This window comes from Eublepharis macularius, chromosome 3 (assembly GCF_028583425.1).
Source record: "Eublepharis macularius isolate TG4126 chromosome 3, MPM_Emac_v1.0, whole genome shotgun sequence".
In the NCBI taxonomy this organism is placed as follows: domain Eukaryota; kingdom Metazoa; phylum Chordata; class Lepidosauria; order Squamata; family Eublepharidae; genus Eublepharis; species Eublepharis macularius.
Genome location: NC_072792.1, coordinates 79708601 through 79731667, shown reverse-complemented (window position 1 = coordinate 79731667; position 23067 = coordinate 79708601). Strand labels below are relative to the sequence as shown.

Sequence of the window (23067 nt, the reverse complement as noted above, 5' to 3'; positions counted from 1 at the left end):
GATGACACTTCCCACCACCACCAGAACCAAAATAGCATTTTTAAAAAGTGTGCACTGAACTTTTCAATTAATCAAATCAAAGTTACCTTGAGCAGAATAAACAATTTGATTAAATTTATTTAAACAATCATAATGATATACTGTAATATGTTGTTTAATTATTCTAAATATTGTCTTAGATACCCCCCTCCGGTTTCAGATTTTTTTATAACATAAAAAAGAAACAGATATGTGACTGTTCAGTCTTTGGGGTGTTGTCATAAAATAATTAAAGAGTACTGACATGTGCCATATGTTCATATATTCCTTATGGGATAAGATATGGCTTGACATCAATTAATTTTTAATGTCTGATGAAGCATCCTGAAAATCAGTGACACTCTAATGGGAAAACTCCATCACACATGGCAAGTTTCATAATTATCCTAAGCATTCAATATTCTGATCAAGTTTATGTACTGTACAAGGTTGGATGATGCAAAGAATGTGGTGCCTCATGACTATTTCTGTAATCTTTCAAAACTAGCATATGAAAATAGAGTAATGAGAAAGGATGTTAATGTTGCACCATACACTGGGCATACTTTGACACCTAGTAAACCATAGATAAAAGATCAATTGTAATGAGGCATAGTAGGGATAGGGTGGGTCACTACTGCACAGGTAGGAATAATTGGCAAGCACCTTGAGACATCAAAGAATGAAGGAAGGCTTTTCAAAGACAGCCCTTCACTGACTGTGCAGCTGTGGGTTTGTTGATGACAGTCCCTTGGTGCAGAGCAGTATCAGTTCAACCTTATTTGATGTACAACATGAGGGGAAGGGGAGGTGGATGAGTACTGGCATCTTTGGCACAAGTTTATGTGCAGGCAAAGATAAATTAAGTACAGCAGAAGTGCCAATCAAGATTCAAACCAGAGTGAGAGCAAAATGTTGGCAAGCTATAAGAGACTTGGGGGGGGGGGCTTTTTGCACTTACGGTTTAAACCACCATTTATGAGCATTCACCGCAATAGCAATGACATTGGCATTGCACCCCCATGTTCCACACTGTCCGAAGCAGTCTTTATCAAAGCAGTTACCAAACCAACAATTTTCAGGGATGCAATATCTCAATAAATAAAGCAAATGATCAAAACATCTTTCAGCCTTCAAAATACAAAGTGGCAGTATCTGACTTGAGCAGGGCTGCTTTGATAAAGGGGTATCCGGAACGGGAACTTCTGGCTGGCGAACCCGTCAGCAGTTACTTTCATTGTGAGAATTCATATGTATTTGCTTATGTTATGAACTATTGAATGGTCAGTGGGCAGTACACCCTAGTGGTTGGAAAATAAACACACAGTTTCAAATAAGCAGTTACTTTCATTGTGAGATATATATGGAATCATAGTCCAGTTGCATATGTACTTGCTTGTTATAAATTATTGAGTGGTAGTGGGCAGTATACCCTAGTGGTTAGAAGATAAACACACAGTTTCAAATGCTTATGAAATATAAGTTGTGGTACAGTACTGGTGACTAAACAAGTGAATAATTCTTTGACTTGTGAAATTATTATTGCTTACACAGCCAGTAGGCTGTTTAGTTAGTCGGGCACGGTTGATACATTGTTTGGCTTCGGTAACAGAGGAAGGCAAAAAAAAACCCCAAGAGGCCTTGGCCAATCTGGTCCTTGTAGGAAAAAAAAATCCTTCTTGGCCCCAAAGGTGACCAGCCCAACAGCCCTGAGAATCTCTCTCGCGAACACTCAGGGGATTCAGCAGCCTCCCTTTTCCTTTCTCTGCCCCTCTTGATGCCTCGATGTTACTCCAGCTGGGGCCATCTATTGGGGGGGGGGCACTGCACCTGTAACTAGAACAGAGAAGCATTAGATCTTTCATCCCTCCTGACATAACCTAAGTAAGTCTTGGAGGCCCACTGCCCAATGGCTTGTATGTGGTCCTCAGGCAGCGTTGCATCTGCTGCTGTGGTGGCTGCCCTGATCCTGAATGAGTGGGACCCAAATTCTCCTGGCAGGAACCCTGAGGCCTGCAAGCTGGCCTTCAACACTGCTGTAAACTGAAATCTGGTGAGGAACCTCCCATCAGCATGCACCAACAAAGGACCCAATAACAAAGAGCACAAGGCCAGATATTCCCTGATGGTTTGTACAGGGCAGGACGCTCCTTTCCCCCCTGCTTGGAGCAGGGACCACTACCCCTGTCCCTGCTGGTCCATTTTTGACTGCCAGACTTGGCCGTTAAGCTGTTGCTCTTGAGTGTGATGTCCCTCACTGACAAGGCCCTGTCTGATTGGTCCCCTGCTGATGCTGCCACAAGTTTCCCCACCCAGAAGGCCCTGTAAAACGCCAAGGTAAAGGCTGCCCTGAATAGCACAGCTTTGAAGATGGAACAGCAGACTCTGGGGAGGTGCCCCAATATGCTCAGGAACACATTCCCAGTGATCGGTCACCTGGAGTCCTTGTGGGATGACCCCCTGCACACCCAACCTGCTATGGTTCATTGGGCCAGGAAGCTGTTGGTTGGACCCTTCCTCCCTGTTGCCCTGCAGGAAAAAAATGGCTGCCGTGTATGCCTTTATAGTCCTAGGGGCGTACCCTCTCTCGTCCAGACTGGCCAGGTATTCAAGTAAAACTTCCTCCAACACCTCACCCTTCCCCTGTCCAGGCCTTTCTGCAAGCCGAGATCACTATGGAGTACGCTCACCAGGTGAATTCTACTAGTGAATTCAGTATTCCCTGCATGATGTGTTGCTCCAAAACTCCCACAGCTTCTCTGGGAAGGGGTCTGCGCACAGCTCACCGCATGGTGCCAGGTATCAGAATCTCTCCTCCTGAAAGCAAGATAAGGCATCTGCAATGTTTTTTATCCACTCCTGCAATGTGGCGTGCCCCAAACACGATGTTGTGTTGCAGGCAAATGAGGACAAACCTGCACACCAACCACATGACACACTCTGAGTGCGAATACTGCCGATTCACCACTCTCACCACTGCCTGATTGTTGCACCAGAAGAGGACCTTCCTGTTCTGTAACTATTCACTCCAAAGAGCAACCACTACCAGAATCAGAAAGAACTCCAGCAACGTTAAGTCCATGAGTATGTTGGTTTCCCGCCAGGTGTCAGGCCATCTTTGAGTGCACCAGCACCCGTCCCAGTACACTCCAAACCCCATGCCCCCAGCTGCAGCTGAGTGCACCTATTGAGTGCCCTGGCCTTAGTAGGTTCGCACCAGAATGAAATGCCATTGTAGTCTGCCAGGAATGATTGCCACACCCGCATGTCTGCCTTCGACCCTTTTGTGATCTGGACGTGGTAATGCACAGCTGTCACTCCCACCGTAGCTCTGGCTAGGCAAACACAGAATGCTCTTCCAGGGGCCACTACCTTGCAGGCAAAATTTAAGCTCCCCAGCAGCAATTGAATCTCCTTCAAGGTACACTTGTTTGCTTCTAGCATGCTCATCATCTTGCCACATAACTCTGCCAGTTTGTCCTGACAAAGGCTGCACAAACCCCGCACAGAGCCTATCAATATGCCCAAGTATGTCATGTGGGTAGAGGGATCTTCTGTTTTCTCTTGTGACAATGGGACACAAAGTTCTTTCTTGACCCTCTGGAATAACCGCGGGAGCTCATAACAGTCTACACTGCTAGCCGGACCCACCATCAGGAAATTATCTAGGTAGTGCATGATGTACAGGTTTGCCCGATCTTTCACTGCCCATTCCAGAAAAGTGCTGGACGTTTTGAAGGCCACATGCACCACGGCACATCCCATAGGCAAGGCCTTATCCACATACCACTTCCCTTGGAATTTGAGAACCAAAAGGCATAGGTGTCAGACTATGGATGACAGGATATAGTAGACAGGTCTCTTCTAGTTCAATTTTTCTTCTTCTAGTTCAATTTTTAGCATAAATCTATACATTCTAGATATTAAGTGATCTTTTTTACATAACTCTTTTTCAAATGTACTAGCAGTTTCCTCCATACCATACATTTTAAGGTCATTTTTAAACCTTTCTGATAGTTGCATATACGCAAACCACTGACAGTCGAAGCCTTTCAATTCCTCTCTAGAATGCATTTTTATCTCCCCTTGTAAAAAATTACACAGATCATAGTATGTTAACCACTTATCTTTACATACTATTTCTCTTCTAAATAATGCCTCATGTGGTGAAAGCTATAATGGTGTTTTTCTTGTTATTCTTACCTTGAATTTATTCCAAATTCGTATCAGGGCTTGACGTATGATATGATTCTTAAAATCTACATTTACTTTGAATTTATCGTACCACAGGTATCCATGCCACCCATATCTTAGGTCAAGTCCTTCTAATTCCAGGAGTCTCCTATTCTTTAACTTTATCCAGTCCTTTAACCAAACTAAACAGGCAGTTGTATAAAATAATTTTAGATCCAGCAGCCCCAATCCACCTCTTTCCTTTGCATCTTGCAAAAGCTTTTGTTTAATACATGGTTTTTTTCCTTTGCCATATAAACTTCATTATATCCCTTTGCCGTAACTCTAACTGCTTATCAGAGCTTAAAATTGGGATTGTCTGAAACAAGAACAACAGTCTTGGCAAAACATTCATTTTAATAACAGAAATTCTTCCTAACAATGAAAGTTGTAATTTCTCCCATCTTTCTAGGTCTTTTTTAATTTCAGCAAATTTTTATAGTCCTCTTTAGCTTTCTTTAAAGTCTCTTGTATCATTCCCTATTAGGAAGTTAAGTTGATCCACCATTCTCCCAAATCTCCAGGTTTTTGAGAATCAGGGATTGTAGTAAAAGGTACACCATTCCCCTCATATCCTTGAGCTATCTTGAAAAGAGAAACTCCTGTAGAGCTGTGGATCAAATTGTTGTATGCATATTCAGCAAAATAAATGAAATTAATCCAATTATCTTGTTGATAGTTAAGGTAGCATCTTAAAAATTGTTCTAACACCTGATTTGTGCGTTCGGTTTGTCCATCGGTCTAAGGATGATGGATGGAGCTTAAACCTTTTTCAATCCCAGCAACTTTGAGATGCTCCCGCCAGAAGTTGGCAACCAACTGTACCCCTCGATCCGAGATCACTTTCCCCCCTCCTTTTCAGTTTCCGCTGTTATTCTCTCTCCCCATTCTGAGTGATCAGGTTTCATGCTGCTTTGTGTTTTTGCAGTTTGGCTGCATGTCATCACTGCTCCTCCTAATTGAGCTGGTGAGAAGACTGTATCAATTATGTCCTTCTGGCTGTTGTATTGGGGCATGCGCGAAAGTGCGTCTACCAGGAAATTTGATTGGCCAGGGAGGTACTTCAATGTGAAGTTGAATATGGAGAAGAATTCCACCCACCTTAACTGTTTAGCATTCAGTCTGCGGGGGGTGCATAGTGCCTCTAAGTTTTTGTGATCAGTCCATACCTCAAAAGGTACTTTAGCCTCTTCTAGCCAATGCCGCCAGGTGGTAAGTGCCAATTTCACCGCAAAAGATTCTTTTTCCTATACGCTCCAATTGCGTTCGGTTTCAGAGAATTTTTTTAGAAATGTATGCGCAAGAGTGCAGTCCCCCCTCATCTTTGGGTTATAGGAGCAACCCCACACACACAGCTGTGTCACTCGCATCAACTTGGACCACAAATTTTCGGCTCTCATCAGGGTGCTGTAGAACCAGTTCAGAAATAAACAGCTTTTTTAAGGTTTTCAAAACCCTCCTGGAATTCTCTGGTCTTTTTCAACTTGGCACTGGGTTTTTTCCCTTGCAGTCCCTTCCCCTTCATTTTTAACAAGTCTGTTAAGGGGAGGGCAATTTGAGCAAAGTTTTTTATGAAGGGTTGGTAAAAGTTAGCGAACCCTAGAAACGACTGCAATTGCCTTCTTGTTTTGGGGGCCTTTCGCCCCATTACAGCTTGGATTTTTGCCGGGTCCATTTTCAGCCCTTGGTGAGAGACTCGGTACCCCAAAAATTCCAGCTCTTCTTTATGGAATTCACATTTAGAAAATTTTACTGGCAGTTTCTGTTTCTTTAAAGCAGTCAGAACCTTTCTGACCAACTCCACATAGGATTCTTTATCAGCAGTATAAATTAACACATCTAGATAAACAACTATACCTTTGTACAGGTATTCATGCAGCACTTCATTGATTAAGTTCAGGTACACACCTGGTGCCCCCTGTAGGTCAAAAGGCATTACTAGATATTCGAATTGCCCCAATGAGGTGTTGAATGTGGTTTTCCATTCATCCCCCTCCCTTATCCTTACTCGGAAATAAGCATCTTTTAAGTCCAGTTTTGGAGATAGGAGCTTTTGGACCTAGTGAGGTGCGGCCCCTGCCTGCAGTGGCCGGTCTCCTCACTACCACATGTTGTTGCATTCTAACAAGTTTCACTACTTGGGTTCTATTTTCAAGCTCCCATGCCAATTGGATCCATCCTAACAGAGTTTGTGGGTCATCTTGCATGAGTGCTCGATCTAGCAGGTCAGCTTTCAATCCATTTTGGAACAGTTCAATTTTAATTCCTTCATGATAGTCCTGACATTTGGTGGCTAATTGCCTGAATTCAGCAGCATATTCTTTTATGGGTCTGGATCCTTGTCTTATAGTTCTGCGCTTTGTGCGAGCCCTTTCTCCCTCTAGTGGGTCTCCAAATTGGGCTCTTAGCGCATATACAAAAGCATTTAAGTCATATAACTCAGGTGCTCCCATGTTGTGCAAAGTTATATACCGTTTGGCTGCCGCCCCTTCCAGTCGAGATCCTAAGTGGTTCACTCGACTGTGTTCCAAGGGAAACAAATGTCCCCAATCTTGGAAAAACTCCATGGCTTGTACTATAAAAAATCCCAAGTTCCTGGGGTTCCCATCGAATGTGGCTTCCATTTTAAACCATCCTTGAGGTAATCCCACTGCAGGAGCCCCTGCTCCATGGTACTCCACCGGTTGGTAGATCAGGGCCCCTCCAAAGAAGGGGTGGCTGAATGTGTCCCTGTGCTACAAATGGTATTTGGTGGGCTCCATCTGCTCCATATCCCCTTGGAGTGGCCTGTGGTATTCCTCCGTATTGAGGGGGAAAGACTTGTGCTTGAACCCTCAGGGCACCTTGAGGGGGGTATACTGTGGGACTCCCCAGTTGAAGGTGGCCTATTTGTACTCCTGCCCCTATTGGGGCAACGATAGGGGTCCCTTGTGGATGAACCGATATTCTTCAAAGGAGGTGTACTGTGAGACCCCTGGGTTGCAAATGACCCATTTGCACTCTTGTCTCCATTGGAATGACAACAGGGGTTCCCTGTGGTTGCCCTATTTGGGGCATCTTCATCCCTATGGTGGCAACCGATGCCCCTGTGCTTGATGTAGCAGGCAGGACCCTTAATGGCCATGTTCCCCCTTGTTGAGGCCCCACCCCCCAATGGTGTGGTAAAGTGGGAATTTCCACTACTGGTAGGGGAGTTTGAGTCTGTAAGCTAAAACAACTAAAGAAATATTTTGGTCCTCACAGGATCTATGCCCACCTTTAGTAGCTCAAAACTTATTTTTGAAAACCTTGCTGACAACGTGGGATAGATATAAAACTATATTGCTTCCTGAAGTGATCTCAGCACATAAAAACTTTCCACATCAGTTTAATAAGATGGATCCTAAAGTTTGGGAACAATTAAAAGACCTATGGTTACTGGACATTGCATCAAAGAAAGGCATACTAGAAAAAGCTATTATAGAACAAAGAATAGATCAAGAAATACCTTGGTTTTTCTGTTTTCAACTGACATATCTCTTAAATAGGCTAAAGATTAAGGATATAATGAATAGCCCTAAAACAGAATTTGAACGAATTCTAGACTCACCTACTTATATTCGTAAAGGCCTAATAGCGAAAATCTACAATATCCTTCTGGGTACTAAGGATTTACGGAATACCAAAATACAAAGCAAGTGGCAACAAGATTGTGAAATTGATCTAACTGATAAGGACTGGGAACACGTATGGCTATCCAAAATGATCAAATCTCCTGTAATTAATATAAGATTGCAATCCTATAAAATAATCCAACGATGGTACCTTACACCCCAAAGATTAGCACAGTTTTACCCTACCAGAACACCCCTCTGCTGGAAAAACTGGGGAGCAAGCTTCTTACTCACATTGTTGGTGGAAATGCAAACATGTAGTAAAGTTTTGGCAAACAATTCTGCGTCAAATTTACGCAATTACAACATATACTGTACCTTTGAGACCTGAAATAATTTTTCTTGATATTTGGAAAGAACAAAATATACCTTGTCATATTAAAGATTTGATAGTGTCACTTTTAGCAGCTGTGAAAAATGCTCTAGCCTCAAAGTGGAAGTCGCACTCCCCCCCAAATCTAGATATGTGGTACTCTAAGGTGTGGGAACAACTTATTATGGAAAAGATCACAGAAAGGATACAACTGTCATCAGATCCTAGTAAATCATCCAACTTTTATGAGAAATGGCACCCTTTCTTGGATTTTCTTACAAAAAATGATTTTCTATCTACAAAACTACCGTACTATATGATCATTAATCCAGAAATTTGAACCTCTATATTTAAATATTTAGCTACTAAGGAACTTCTAGCAGATGTACTTAGCGTGTAACTTAGAACTCATGAGAATACATAACTATATTACTAACTCAGCTGTGGACATTTATTGGCAATACTGTACCTTACTTGATGTTATTGCTTTGTTGATTGTTGAGTGTTATTTTTTGAAAAATTAAAAAAAAAAAAGAGTCTGTAAGCTCGTCGGCACTCTCATCCCCGATGTGACAATTGGCACCCCTGTGCCGCCTACGATTGAAGGAATGGTCAACAGTTGTGCTCTCCCATACTGACCCATCCCTACTCCCCGGGAGGGTATATTCAGTGAAGTCACCAAGGGGGAAGGTGGGATGATACTCCATCCCTCTGTTCCTGTTATTTGTCCTGGAATTGAGGGACCTTCTTGGTGCAGGAGTCATTAAAAGCGTTCTTCCTCTTCCCGGTGGTGCCATCCCTATAAAGTTTGTTGGATCTTGTCCAATTTGTGGGGCTGTCCCCAGTTGCGGCAGGATAGAGGTCTTCTCTGGTTCCCTGCATGTTCCCATCAGTTCCGTCACCGGTGTCTCCAGTGAATCTGTAGTCTCTTTCCTTCTGAGGAGGTCTCATTCCCATTCTTGTTGTATCCTCCATGCATGGGCTAGTTCCTCTTGGGAAAATTTCATCCCGTATCTCATGGTTTGCGGCATTTGGCCCCCGATGGGGATTTCTGGCCTGGCTGCAACCTTTGAGTCACTTGATCCCATGGAGTTCGTTTCGTCCTCGACAGTATAATCCACCAAAATGGGTTCTCTATCAGGAGTTAATCCACAGTCCCCCCTCATTTGTGAAGCCAACAACACGGATTGTGTTGCCTCATCCTGTAGTGCAAGTAGTCATGGTGTCTGGCTCCAATCCTGGTTGTTTGGTCCAGCCGTGGCTCCCAACTCACAGCTGTCCAAAGGATCGTTTTCTGTCTCAATTGTAATTCCACTATACTCCACAGTGTTGGCAGGGTGTAATCCAGGGTCCTCGAGCCTCTGTAATCTGTTCAACACACTTTGGAAATGACGTTCAACATATCCAACATATATGCTCTCCAACACTTTTAGTTCCTCTTGATGTGTCACCTCCTCCAGGTCGATTGTATATTCTTTAGGTTCCAGAGAGTCCATTCTTGTCTGTGCCTCAGGTACCCCCATGCTGGAAGTCCTTTCAGGAGTTATCCCCGGTCTCAGCAACAGGTTTGGGTGAATGGTAGACTCCTCTGGCTCTGTTAGCCCCAAGTCAGGCTCTGATGACATAAAGCCAGTAGCCATTTGCCAAGGGTTGCAGGTGCAGAGGAAAATAGAGGATTCCTATCAAAATGGCAGACTATGGATGACAGGATATGGTAGACAGGTCTCTGTACCATTGCAACAAGAAGTCAAAGCTCTTGGTTAAATGGTTTTATTCAGAAATCCAATCATTTCCATATATATGTCCATAGAATTACTCAGAGACAGGAAAGCATCTAAGCAGTACATGTTTCTTTGATAGGAATAGAAACTTGAAGAAAGTACGACTCTAAATACGCACTCATTTCCCCCTTCCCACCTAGACCACAGGTTTGCATGGGAAATGGTCTGGAAATGCATGAGAGTAAACTGAAACATTTCAGACAGTACAAGGTCACTTCTGAGAGTTTCAAAGAAAAGAGATAAGACAGCTGTGTTCTCAGGCTGCTAGAGAAATGGAAGTGATAGAGCATTTGCAAAATGAAATCAAGGTACAGCATTAGCATTAGCAATGGTTCAACACATAGAACAATGGCATGGATGTAGGGGTACAGACATGACAATAGTTCATCTGGGTATACTGGTAGGAGCGGAAAGGTGGATTGAATGGCACAGTTCACCATCAAGGCCCACACGCCTGCACTAGGTTCACCACTTGGTTGAATGAGGCGTAGCGCACAGAGCAAAACTCAGGAGGAATTGCATCGTTAACTGACTACCTTCTTGGATAAGACAAATGATGGATCAGGTGGTATTCCCCTGAGGTTTTCTTGGACACTATCCCCAAAGGGGATACTCTGAGGTTAGCGATGGGTGGAGAATCTAACAGACCAGCTACCCACCCGGCAGCTATCTTTTTCTGAATCTTAGCTGCCACCACATCTGGCAGGTCCCGGGCTGACTTCAGGTTATCTGCGTCCGCAGTTTCTCATATGGAATCCTGAAGCCTTTTGTGAAACCATTCCAAATCGTTTTTACAGCCATCCGGGTTTGGTAGCACTCGAGTAATGGCCAAAGTGCCATTGGGGACACTGGTGTCCTGGACAGAGACCACCAGCCCTCCCTGTTCTGGTTCATTTCTTACTTCCTATGGTGGAGCCTCCCTGTTCCGCTTGGCTCCCTTGGTCTCCTTTTGCCTTTCCTCCAACTGATCTGCGACACCAAAAGGACTGCTGGGCTCTGGAGCCCCGGGGGCATTCAGACCATGGGTACTGTTTGTAACATCCCTCACACACACGATCATATCTGCACTAGGTTCTCTGGCAGTTGCTCACATTGAACTCCCAACACGGCTTCCTGAGCATGTATCACCATGTGCTGCCCCTGTTTGAGGTCCATTCTGCCCTGCCCCATCCTCTCATCCCAACTGTATTAATCCAAACAATGCTGTCCATCTGATCCCATCTGGTATGCTCGTTACTGGATGCCCTCCTCCTGAACTCCTGATCATATTTAATGGCTGCCCTGTTGCCCCCCACTGCCTTCACCTGCATCACTTGCAGCAGGTGGCTGCACAGGTGCCAGGCTCTCTTGGGGAACACATCTGTTACCACCCCCATGTTCACACCATACCCCAGAACCCTGTTGAGAAAAGTACACACCGTACCCCAGAAACCAGTTGAGAAAAGTGCACTCTGCTGGGCACTCTCACTCCTCTTGTGCTTCCTCGTACATCCACATTCCCTGGCTGACTGGTCTGCATGCAGCAAGGTGAACACATCCACATAATACCCATTTAATATGTGATCCCTGGCCTTCTACGTCAGGCGATATCCCACTAGCGCTTCTCCCGCCCCCCACGGGAGGAGGTGATTTCCTTTGCCAGCTGGGCCGCCGATCCTCTCAGGCAGCAAGCGCGTCCTCTGCCACACTTCCCCTGGTCGTCACCAGGCCCAATCTGCCAACTCAGGGGTGTATGCGACCGCCTCCCAGTAGTCTTGCACCCCTTGCTCCCAATCCTCCTCCGATGACTTACCATGTGATTCCTGCAACGCTGATGAGCTACAGCTGCGGGTCCTCTGCTTAGCTCAATGGGACCTCCGTCTTGGTTCCTGCTCCTGGCTCCATCATGTTCCTTGAGGTCCACCCAAGCTGTATGCAGCCTCAGGGTCTGTTCATCTGCTCTGCTCCATCCGGGCCACTGGCTCTGTTGCCACCCTTCTCTGGTGACTGGCCCTCTGCTGGCCCCTCCAGGAGGCTTGCATGCTGTCCCTCGGCTTGCCTGATTGCAGGTCTCCATGCAGCACTCCCAGGTTGGCCCTGCCCAGCGCTCTCAACAAACAGAGAATTAGGCCGTCCCTGTAATAAACTATGATGCAAAAAGGAGGGAGGTGAATCCCACAGGGAACAAAATAATCAATTTCATGCCATTTATAATACAATGAGTCAATTTATAAGTGCAATTGAAAGTGCAAAGTGCTGACAATTCATAAATATTCCCACAATATAACAAATTCATAAATATCCATTCACAAATGTCCATACAAGTCCATACAATGCAACATTTCATATATGAGCATTCTTCAAATAGTCCATAACTTCTGGGTAAATCCTTGATGAAACAGTTTTTTACTTTCTTTCCAGATCTTCTTTCTTATACATTCATAAATATAAAGTAGAAAGGCTTTCCTGCCATGAGATGAGTTATAAAGACCGCAGTCAACCTCACCCCTGCAAAACTCTCGTGGGGTGAGTTGTAAAGGCAGCAGTAAATCTCATTTCTGCGTAACCTTCTCCTGTATAACAATAATGAGGTCAGTTGTAAAAGCAGCAGTAAACCTCATTCCTGCATAACCCTCAATCTGTGGCCGGCTGCAAGCAGATTTCGCGCTTGCTTCTTCAGGAGTCTATTTCAAAGCCCCCATGGGGAACACCCCTAAGCACTTAAATCACTCAACCCGGACAAGGCGGCGATGTTTCTTCATGCACGCCTCCTTCCCTCCTGCTAGGTCTTCTCTGCCCCAGCTCTGATGGGACTATTGAGGCACGGGGGGGTTACTCCCCCATGCCGGGGAGAAGAAAAGCATCCAGCCTGGGCCAGCTTACCATCCGCTCCCTTCCCATGGCTGCACTTGCTCCCCCTCCCCCTCCCCCCACCAAGCAAGAGCGAGATACTCACCTGATGTATGTGAAAGCATCCTGCTCCCGCTGCTCTGATGCTGGAATGGTGCCGACCTCATTGTCATCTTGGAAGAGAACCTCCTGCCACTCCTCTTCTGGCTCTGGGTCACACCTCTACCGCAGCCTGGCCCTTCAGTGCCAACACACCTGTGGTGTGTCTGTGAGCTTTCATTTTCACCCTTCCTTTCTATGTAACTTTGAGTGCTAGTCTTTCCTTTCTCTTTCTATTCACTGATTTTACCATACATATTATTAATTCTGAAGCATCTGTTCAGTATTATATTTTCTGTCTCTTAAATTCTTTTGCTTTTCCACACTCATCTTATGTTTCCACTCATTCTGTTGGTCACATTTTAGATCTAATCATTTGTGCTACTTTTCAGTATTATCTTTTCCCCCTTACAGTGGTTACTAATTCCCTAAGTACATACTAGTTTAAATGAAATACCATGAAAAAGAACTCCTTATGCAGTCACAGCACACAATGCTATGAAGTGGTATGATTATAAGAAGATTCCTCTTTGAACTGAGTTTTTATTAATGCACAGGCATAATTACTTCCAGATTTCTTTTTCATGGCTGTGTAAATCAAGGAGCAATGAGTACTCTTGCACACTGGTGACCAACTGAAAACTACAGTAACAAATGCATACCTTTTTAAAAATCAGTAATAGAAATTTTCCGCATTAACCCCATGCACAGCCAGACCCAATCCACAAAACAGTAACAAAACAGAACACATCCACTCATCCCTAGTATAAAATGAAGATGGTTAGAGATGAAATAAAATGAATGTGATCAAAAGTGTATAGTATAGCTATGCTTATTAGACTGGAATCCTATCTTTCCTCTGACCACTGGGCCACTGGTCTGTTCCAACAGGTTCTCCTTATATTCTTATATTCTGGTGACATTTCATTTCTACAGTTAATGTTGCCAGTCTCCAGCTGGGGCCTGATCTCCCAGGATTAAAATTGACTATAGAGATCAGTTCACCTGGAGAAAATGGCTTCTTTGGAGGATGGACTGTATGGCATTATTCTCCATTGAGGTCCCTCCCCTCCCCAGGCCCCACCATTAAGTATCCAGGAATTTCCCAACCTGGAGCTGACAACCCTTTCTACAGTGCATACAGATTACTTGAATGGGAGTCATCTGCAAAATACATAAAAATGGCATTTTTATTAGATCTTCAACATTCAGTCTGCTAGCTAACAAGAATCTGCCAAAAAGCACACCGGCAGTTCTTACCTAGGCATTAGTTTCACTGAAACTATCACGATACACCTCTTGCATATTCTTAGAAGATATTCCTATTCAAAGATGCTGATGCTATAGCAAGGAATCTCCCAGTATCTCATGCAGAGCTCAGAAAATTGTTTAGCCCAGCATCTTGAGGTTCTAATCCCCACCTCTTCCTGCTATAACTGGAAGTAATGGTTTTATACACACACAATCACCCCTCAAATACATCTATCCATCTTTGGAGCTAAAACATTTTTTTAAGACTATGAAGAATGGGGCAGATAATATACAAAGACACCATTCACTGTGTAGGCAGATAGGAATGCTAGTACCAGGCAGTTAGCTCTCTGAAGAATGTTCCTTTGGCAGTGGCTAGTTTGCTAAAAAAGAGAGGAAAATATGAATTTTTAAAACTTTCTGGCCTACAATTCTAAAAAGATAAGAAAAGTTGGCTGTTCAACATAAGCTGCCAGTTGTGCATTCTGGGTCTCTTGGTTCCTCCTACAGCCATGGCCCTGACTGATGTTTTGACATAGTACAAAGTAGCTGTTTATTACTACTGACTGTTGAAGTCTGCTTTGAAATGCGTTCTGTCAATGGAATGTAACTGAACTTGGCATTTCAGAGCTCTGCTGTTGCAGTAGCTTAGTTTTCTTGGGATTTCTATGCAGCAAGACTTGTGCTGAAGCTTCTGGTCAAGTTGAAAATGTTACATAGGAAGACGTACCATGTAAAGGTCAGATTTGACTGGGATGATGAGGGCTTTTTAATTATCACCAGCAATATAACATAACCAATCCATGCGTTTTGCCACATGTCAAAGCCTGATGATAATATTTAACATTTTGGTTGTTTTAAAATGTATATTCTCTGACAAAGCTGTGCTGGTATAAATGCATTGCTGTATCAAATGAGAGGGGGAACAGTATATTCAGCATAGTATATAGCATTGTTATTTTTTACTTTAGAAATGAATAGCCATCAAAAGTCTCTTTAAAATATCCAGTTTAATTATTTGGATTGGGAAAAATGTTATTTTCATTTGTGTTTCCCAAGTGGACAAAACTCTGGATTTTAATTAATTCAGGTAAGAAATCACCATGTCAGTATATTTTTGTATGATTATTGCCAAGAACTTCTATGGACGTATGTCTGGCATTTATCTGACAGCATCTCATATATTTGTTTCATGATAGGAACTCCAGAAAGAAATTGAAACGCACACTGACATCTTCCACAGCCTGGATGAAAATGGACAGAAAATCTTGAGGTCTCTGGAAGGTTCTGATGATGCAACCTTGTTGCAGAGACGCCTGGATAATATGAACTTCAGATGGAATGAACTTAGGAAAAAATCTCTCAATATTAGGTAGGGCTCAAACAGAGGAGGAAAGAAGCAAAATAGAATTCATTGGAGGAGAGAACTTTCATTTCCTTCCCATGGCATATACCTTTTATTATTTTCAAATTGTGCTAAAGTGCTTGGGTTGTCAGTAATTTAGAAGAGGTAGCAATGTTGGTCTGCTGCAGTAAAATGAAAGGTTTGTTTGTTTGTTTTGCAGTAATTTAAAAATGAGAATATAGAAAATACTTTAAGTATCCTTAACCAGGACCTGTACTTCCTCTGAAAAGTATATTTTAAATAATACTGCTAGACATATAATATCACAATCATAGAATATAGTCAGGATAAAAGAACAACCAAGCAAAAATGATGTCTCAAGTTGATAATCATTTTTTAATAATGAAGCACTTCACATGCAGTTAGAACTACCTTTGAATTTTTTCTGTAATGATATCCACTCCTGAAAAGGCAAGCTACTCTTTAGTGATTTTTAAAGGCAGTAGTAGCTCATACAAAAAAAATCTTCAACAAAATTGAATTTTCCTATGTGATGCAAATATAATAATTCTAAATACATATAATATAATAAATATAATTAAAGATTATCTTAGAATGTATATTAGAGATTGTTTCTGTGCTTTGTATCATAGGACATATGAGCAGATTGCAACATGGAAGCTGAGTCTTAAACCTATTTATTTTAAAATATATAGCACAAGGGGGGCACAAGGACTTGCAGAAGGCATCTCATTCCACTCCCCTCCATTTCCTCTTTTCCTTCCCTGGTAGCCTCCATAAGCTCTCACTTTTCCCTGCTTCTCTCTCTCCTTCCTACCTACCAGTCAGCCTAACTTGATCTGATTCCCTGTCTCCAATTTTCCCTATTTCCCTTCCTCCAACAGCCTCTCCTCAGAAAACCTCTGGTCCAGTTGCGTGATGCAGGCTGAAATTTCAAATTTTTCTGCAAAGTTGGAGCTTTTCTCAGGTTTTTAGAAAGATCTGTTTCATGTGTCCATGGCCCCAGTTTTGGGATTTATTTATCCACAGATGGAGACAATGAGAATTAGGTACATTGTTGAGTTTCAGTGTAACTTACATGGATTGCATCCTGTATTGATATTATCTTGGAAAGGTGTATTATCAAGTTAGAAACTGAATGCCAGAAATAAGACAAATTGTCTTACAAGGAAGAATGTTCTCCATAGGAACATATAACAAAAGGCAAAACTACAAAAGATTCTTTGGAATAACGGAGGGGTTAATCATCTTTCTTCAATAATCCTCCAAGAGGTTTATAATAGACACTACAGCACTCTTTCCCAGACACTCTCTTGCTCAGTCCTACTATGTGTGGCCAGTGGCAGAAGGCTTTCAAGTATATGAAATATTTGCTTTTTTGCAGCCAGAGACTTGAGGGAGATCAGTGTGTATAAATGACAGAAAGAATCTTCATAATATTAATCATTAAAAACAAATGAAATACATGAAGTTAAAAAGGTTTGTGACTGAAGATTTTCTATAGACAAGCAAATGAAAGGTTTATTATAGCTTTTGCCGTCTTTTCTCTACAAATTTTGTTACCCATAAACTAAGCAAAATAAAAAGACATGAGAAAAGAAACATGGTATGTTAGCCAAAATAATGGAGCTTTTCTACAGTTCGCTTGCCACAGTTTTGATACTGATTGCATTAATCAAGTTAAAAATAGTAACCCTAGTTTATCATGGTTGCTTTACCTTCTTCAATTAAACATAAAAGCAGCCGTCTTGCTCAATAGAAGCAGTAAGTTTTAATGAATGGTTTAGTATAGCCAAAACATGGAGGTGAGAAGCACAGCAAAGGCTTTCTTTCTTTCTTTCTTTCTTTCTTTCTTTCTTTCTTTCTTTCTTTCTTTCTTTCTTTCTTTCTTTCTTTCTTTCTTTCTTTCTTTCTTTCTTTCTTTCAAGATGTGAGACTATCACAGACAATAAACTGGTTTCCCCCATAACAGGAGCATTCCGTTGCATTTCATTACAGAGAAAAAGTGACTTGTGACTGAAAACTGCGAACACCGTTTCATAAGGGAACAATATTGACCATTAACAGCTTAGGCAAATCAAGTTTACACAATGTACAAATTTAGAAAGTCTGGCTTTTTTAATTCTGGATTCTACAGATTAAACTCTTTTCTGTTTGAAATTTTCCTGTCGTTTTCAGAACCATTTATTGTGTTAATGACCTACACTATCTGGCTATATTTAATCATGTATATATTCAGATTATCCTAAGAATTTTGCTTGCCAAGTTCAAGGTTACAGTTTCAGTCACGAAGTCCAATAAAAGGCATACCTTTAATTTTCTCTGTTTGGAGAAAGAGATTGGGAATGTGCTTTATTTTGGAAAACAGGAGAGTAAATATGACTTCCCTTTGGAGTCCCTATGGGGGGAAAAACGCTTTGTGTGCAATCCTGGGCCTTTAAAATCAAAAGAATTTTTTACCATTAATTTCCAAGTAAGTAGGACAGCATCCTTTGTCATGAGTATCTGTCCTCTTTAAATGCAGCATTCTTTTCTGTTGTCTTTAGCCCTCCATGACTGTTCAAACTCACTGTATAAACACTTGGTATGCTGATGCTATGTGTGTAGGTCATTATGTAAATATTAATCTCAGTGAAGGAATGATAAGGAAGTCTAGAACCAATGCAGGTGTGTCAAGGGAACTAGGATGTCCTGATCATCCCTATGTGAGATTTTACACAATTTTATATAGATGTCTTACATAATTCCATAGTTCCTGGAAACTATAAATATTTTGATTTATGTTTTCCAGGTCTCATCTAGAAGCCAGTTCTGACCAGTGGAGACGACTACACCTTTCCCTCCAGGAACTTCTAGCATGGCTGCAATTGAAAGAAGATGAATTAAAACGACAGTCACCTATCGGTGGAGATCTTCCCACAGTACAAAAGCAGAATGATATGCACAGGGTATGATATTTCAAAATCAGATTTGCAGTGCTGGATTATTATGCCTGTTTGATTTTGGATGTAAATGAAATTCTTCCTTATGCTGAGAAGATGTAGAGACATAAAATCAATGTTAGGAATAATTAAAAGTAACATTGCAGGGTACTTATAACTGATTTGTATTTAATAAGCTAGTTCAGATTGTGGTAGCTTCAGTAGTGGTATGTGGTGAAGGTATCCCAGTAAGTGCAATTCCAAAATGGGATGCAATTCCAAATTGAGATGTACATTCCCACTTCCCTCCGTCGTCTCTCATACAGGAATTTTCCTTTCCCTTACCTTACCATGGTTTATTCTTATATTGCAATTACATTAAGCAGATTCAGTCTTAACTAGCTTGTAAGCAAACTTCAAACTCTGGTTTCACATTCTGGTTACTATGGAAAATTTTACACCCTGTGCGTTTGACATAACCATGTAGAAGGAATACATGGATGAGTCTCTATAGAACCCCATCTGCCCTTGCCCAGGAATGGAAAATTTCTGCCCCAATTGGTTACTGTTGTAGGCAGGTGGGAAGGATGCTGCCCACAGGGGAAATAAAGAGCTACAACTTCATTAGTGGATTGGTATTGGCATAAAGTGGCTGGTTGGTATGTGGAGGTGAGAAAAGACTGTGAGGGTGACTGATACTGCCCCCAACCTCTCATGAGAAGGAACGTCCATGTGAGTGGAGATAGACAACAGAACTATGTGTGCACTGGGCCAGTATCAGTACAGACATAAATTTAAAAGAAAGATCTAGCATAAGAAAAGATGAAAGAGAAAGGTGTAGTACATTCAGAAATGGTGTGACATGAGTCAGTGGAAAATGGAATTGATCAACATATTGACATGTTATTCCCTGGTTTTAATGAAAACTAGATTTTGCAGGTTTTGTTACTTTTCTAGATTAATGAAATAAGCCTCATTTTAAAAATTTCCTTAGAAAGGAAAGCAGGTTTATGAGACTAGTGATACCAGGGCCTCAAGTAGGGATCTCATTCCCCTAGTGGGTGTGGGGAATCCCCTGCTTTCACTCTTCCCATCACCACTTACCTGGCAGGTGGCGGGGAAAGTTGTGGGAACAGGCCTCCCGGTCATGCTCCTGGAGTGGCATGATGACATCACTTCCTGGGAGTGATGTCATTGTGCCACCCCAGGAACACTCCCACACTTAGCAATGGGCCAATTTGGGCCCCAAATGGGCCAAATCAGGCACATTTTGGACCCAAATTGACCCATTGTGGAGCACGCATGCTCCTGCACATGTACAATGATGTCACTTCCCGGAAATGATGTTATCTTGTGTATGCGGAGCATCATGGGAACAAGAAAATAGTAAGCACTGGATCCTGCCGGGGGGGGTTAGGTAACCCTAGCCTCAAAGCAGGGGGGAAAGTGAACAACGTGCCCCTGGTCTGGCTTGCTGTGCAGCCTGAGATCCAAAGTAGTTCTGTCAAGTTTTCCCCCACGCGCTGCTGCGTTGGGCGCTGGGGCACCTGGCTTTGTCATCGAGGTCCTGCTAGGGATTATGCAGGATCCCACTTTGTGGTAGGAGGAGAGGTATACATCACCCATGCACCTTCACAAGCCACCAGCAAGTCCGCTCAACCTAGCCGCGCCCGTGTCCACTTTCCTCCTTCATCACCTTCGCTGCCTTCTTTCCTCTGTCACTCATTGTCTCCATCCAAACTCCAACAACTCCTACTCCACCCCCGACTCCTCCTACACAACTCACCACGCCCTGTGAGTGGATTTCCTTTATATCCTTTCTCTTATTCCTGGCTCCAACTGCCAGCCACACCCTTTGTTTGCCCTCTAGCCCTGACCTTGGCTGCCTGAAGCAGCTGCACCTGGGGTAGATCATCTGGCTGCTTTGGGCAGTTACAGCTGGGCTCTCTTGGCTAAGTACAATGGTTTCTCCCGTAACAGTTCTGTAGTGCAAATAGAGTAGAAACTCCTGGGAGAAAAAAAAGGCACACTCTTACAAATTATCAAAAAGTATTTTCAAAGTGCAATGTGCTACTAGTTTGTGACAATTATACAACAATGCAAATCAACAATTCCACATATGTTTCCATTAGAAGTGACACTATAACTACAAAACTTTGGACACTTAATAAAGTCTTACTCAACAAAGACCAAACTAGCAAAAAGATAGAGCAATTTATAGCCCAATACTTAAAAGATAACAATGAAAAGGATACATTGGCTCATATGAGATGGGACGCACTCAAAGTAGTTTTAAGGGGCCAAATTATCTCTTTGACAGCTCATTTAAATAAACAACAGAAAGAACAAAAAACAGCAATTATGGATAGGATAGGACAATTGGAAGCGCAACATAAAAAACAGGGAGTAAAAAAACTTATCAGGCACTACTTCATGAACGTAAATTATTAGAAATCATAGAATCCGATCAAATAAAAAGAAACCTTTTATATTTAAAGCAAAAATACTGGTATAATACACCCAAAAATTTAAAGATTTTATCATGGAAGGTAAAAGAAAAACAAATGTCAAAACAAATAATAGCAATAAAAAACACGAACGGAAAAATAGAACACAAGCCCAAAGACATAACACATGCCTTTAAAGAATACTATAAAAAACTCTACACATCAAAGAATCCAACTGAAGACCTGATTAAACAGTATTTTCAGAATCATAAACATTTAAAAAAACTTGCAGAAACGCACAGACAAATATTAGAAAACCCAATTACAACACAGGAAGTTAGAGAAACAATACAAAGACTAAAAAACAACAAGGCAGCAGGACCAGATGGTTACCCTCCGGAATTTTATAAGAAATTTCTTAATAACATTCTAAATTCTTTAACAGAGGCATGCAATGCACTATTAAACTTGGGACAGCAACCTCCGTCTTGGAAAGAAGCATCGATTATAGTAATTCATAAGCAAGGAAGAGACCCAAAGGATCCAGCTTCATACCGTCCAATATCATTGCTTAATCAAGATTATAAAATTTATACAGCAATAATGGCAAAAAGGGTAAACACATTTATTACAGAATATATACACCAAGACCAAACAGGTTTTATCCCTGGAAGGGACCTAACGGAAAACATATACAAAACATTATATCAGCCTGCAAACAACAACATTCAGCAACATTACTGGTATCATTAGATGTAGAGAAAGCGTTTGATTCCTTAGAAATAACATACTTAATTGAATTACTGAAAATTATGGAATTTGGCACAAAATTTATAAATTCAATCAGAACAATCTACACCCAAGCTAAAGCACAAATTAAAATAAATGAAATGACTTCAGAGACATTCATACTTTCAAGAGGGACAAGACAGGGATGTCCTTTATCTCCAACCCTGTTTGTACTTGCTCTGGAACCTCTGGCAATTTCAATTCGGCAACAGGAGAAAATACAAGGAATAGAGATAGCATCTAAAACATATAAACTTAGTTTTCCTTATTAACCCTGAGAGTTCATTGACTTACCTACATGAGGTATTAAAGGAATTTGCACAAGTGTCTGGCTTAAGAATAAATACGTCCAAATCCACTATACTGCCTTTAAACATTTCATTACAAATGAAGGATTTCTTATCCTCTAAATTTAGCTATCGATGGGCAGACAAGTCATTATCATATTTAGGCATAAATATTCCAGCTGACTTAGATCAGCTAATGCAATACAATCATTATCAAAATATCAAAGAAATTAAACAAGAACTGGAGCAAAGAAATAGACAACAGTACACTTGGATAGATAGATTCCATATTATAAAATCTTTTATTCTCCCCAAAATACTTTTTCTTTTACGAGCAATTCCTATAACGCCACCACAAGCAATTATTAAACAATGGCAAACAATATTAAACAAGTTCTTATGGAATAAAAAGAAATCAAGAATCTCGTTTGCCACTTTAAGACAAAAAGTACATCAAGGGGGTTTTAGTTACCCTGACTTAAAGATATATGCAGTTGCATCTAGATTAGTTAATGCTCTACAGTTGCTGCAAGATAAAAAAGAACTGGATTGGATACAAATATTGATCCCACTGTACTATCCCTACACGACTCAGGAAATAATATGGAATAAAAAAAGAAACCAATGGACAAATATAAAGCAAAATAAATTCTTAGTAGACATCCTCAAAACATGGGATACCCAAAAGGGAAGACTTCTCCCTAATATCACTCGATATGCTTCATTTACAATGCAAGATTGGTTTCCCCCAGGTAAAAAGCAGCAGATAAACAAATTCTGGAAACAAATTAAACTAACAAGATTGATAGATATAACAACAAATAAGAGGATTTTGACAAGGACAGAACTTGAAGAAAAAACAAACCAACAAATCCCATGGTTTACATATTTTCAAATTAATCATATGGCATCTCAAATACATCTTGTAGAGATCCTTAAAGAAAAAAAACTGATTTAGAGATATTATTAGAACAAAAAGATTATAAACAGAAAGGACTCTTATCTAAGATTTATAACATCTTATTAGAATCAGGAAACGTAAAAAGACATATGTATCAAAAAAAGTGGGAACAAGAATGG

The 23067-nt window shown here is 41.5% G+C and overlaps 1 protein-coding gene across 2 annotated transcripts in view; it reads left to right on the top strand.

Moving 5' to 3' along the window:
* DMD (dystrophin) overlaps positions 1-23067 on the top strand; it is a 2144806-nt gene that overhangs the window by 1710447 nt on the left and 411292 nt on the right. Inside the window, exons 1-3 of one of the 2 annotated variants that reach the window (XM_054973283.1) lie at positions 14857-14916; positions 15377-15549; positions 18335-18491. In XM_054973283.1, coding sequence (XP_054829258.1) covers positions 14887-14916; positions 15377-15549; positions 18335-18491 — 360 coding nt within the window. In that variant the 5' untranslated portion in view covers positions 14857-14886. Of the gene's footprint in view, positions 1-14856; positions 14917-15376; positions 15550-18334; positions 18492-23067 lie in introns of those variants that run through there. The other variant, XM_054973282.1, reaches the window with a different exon arrangement.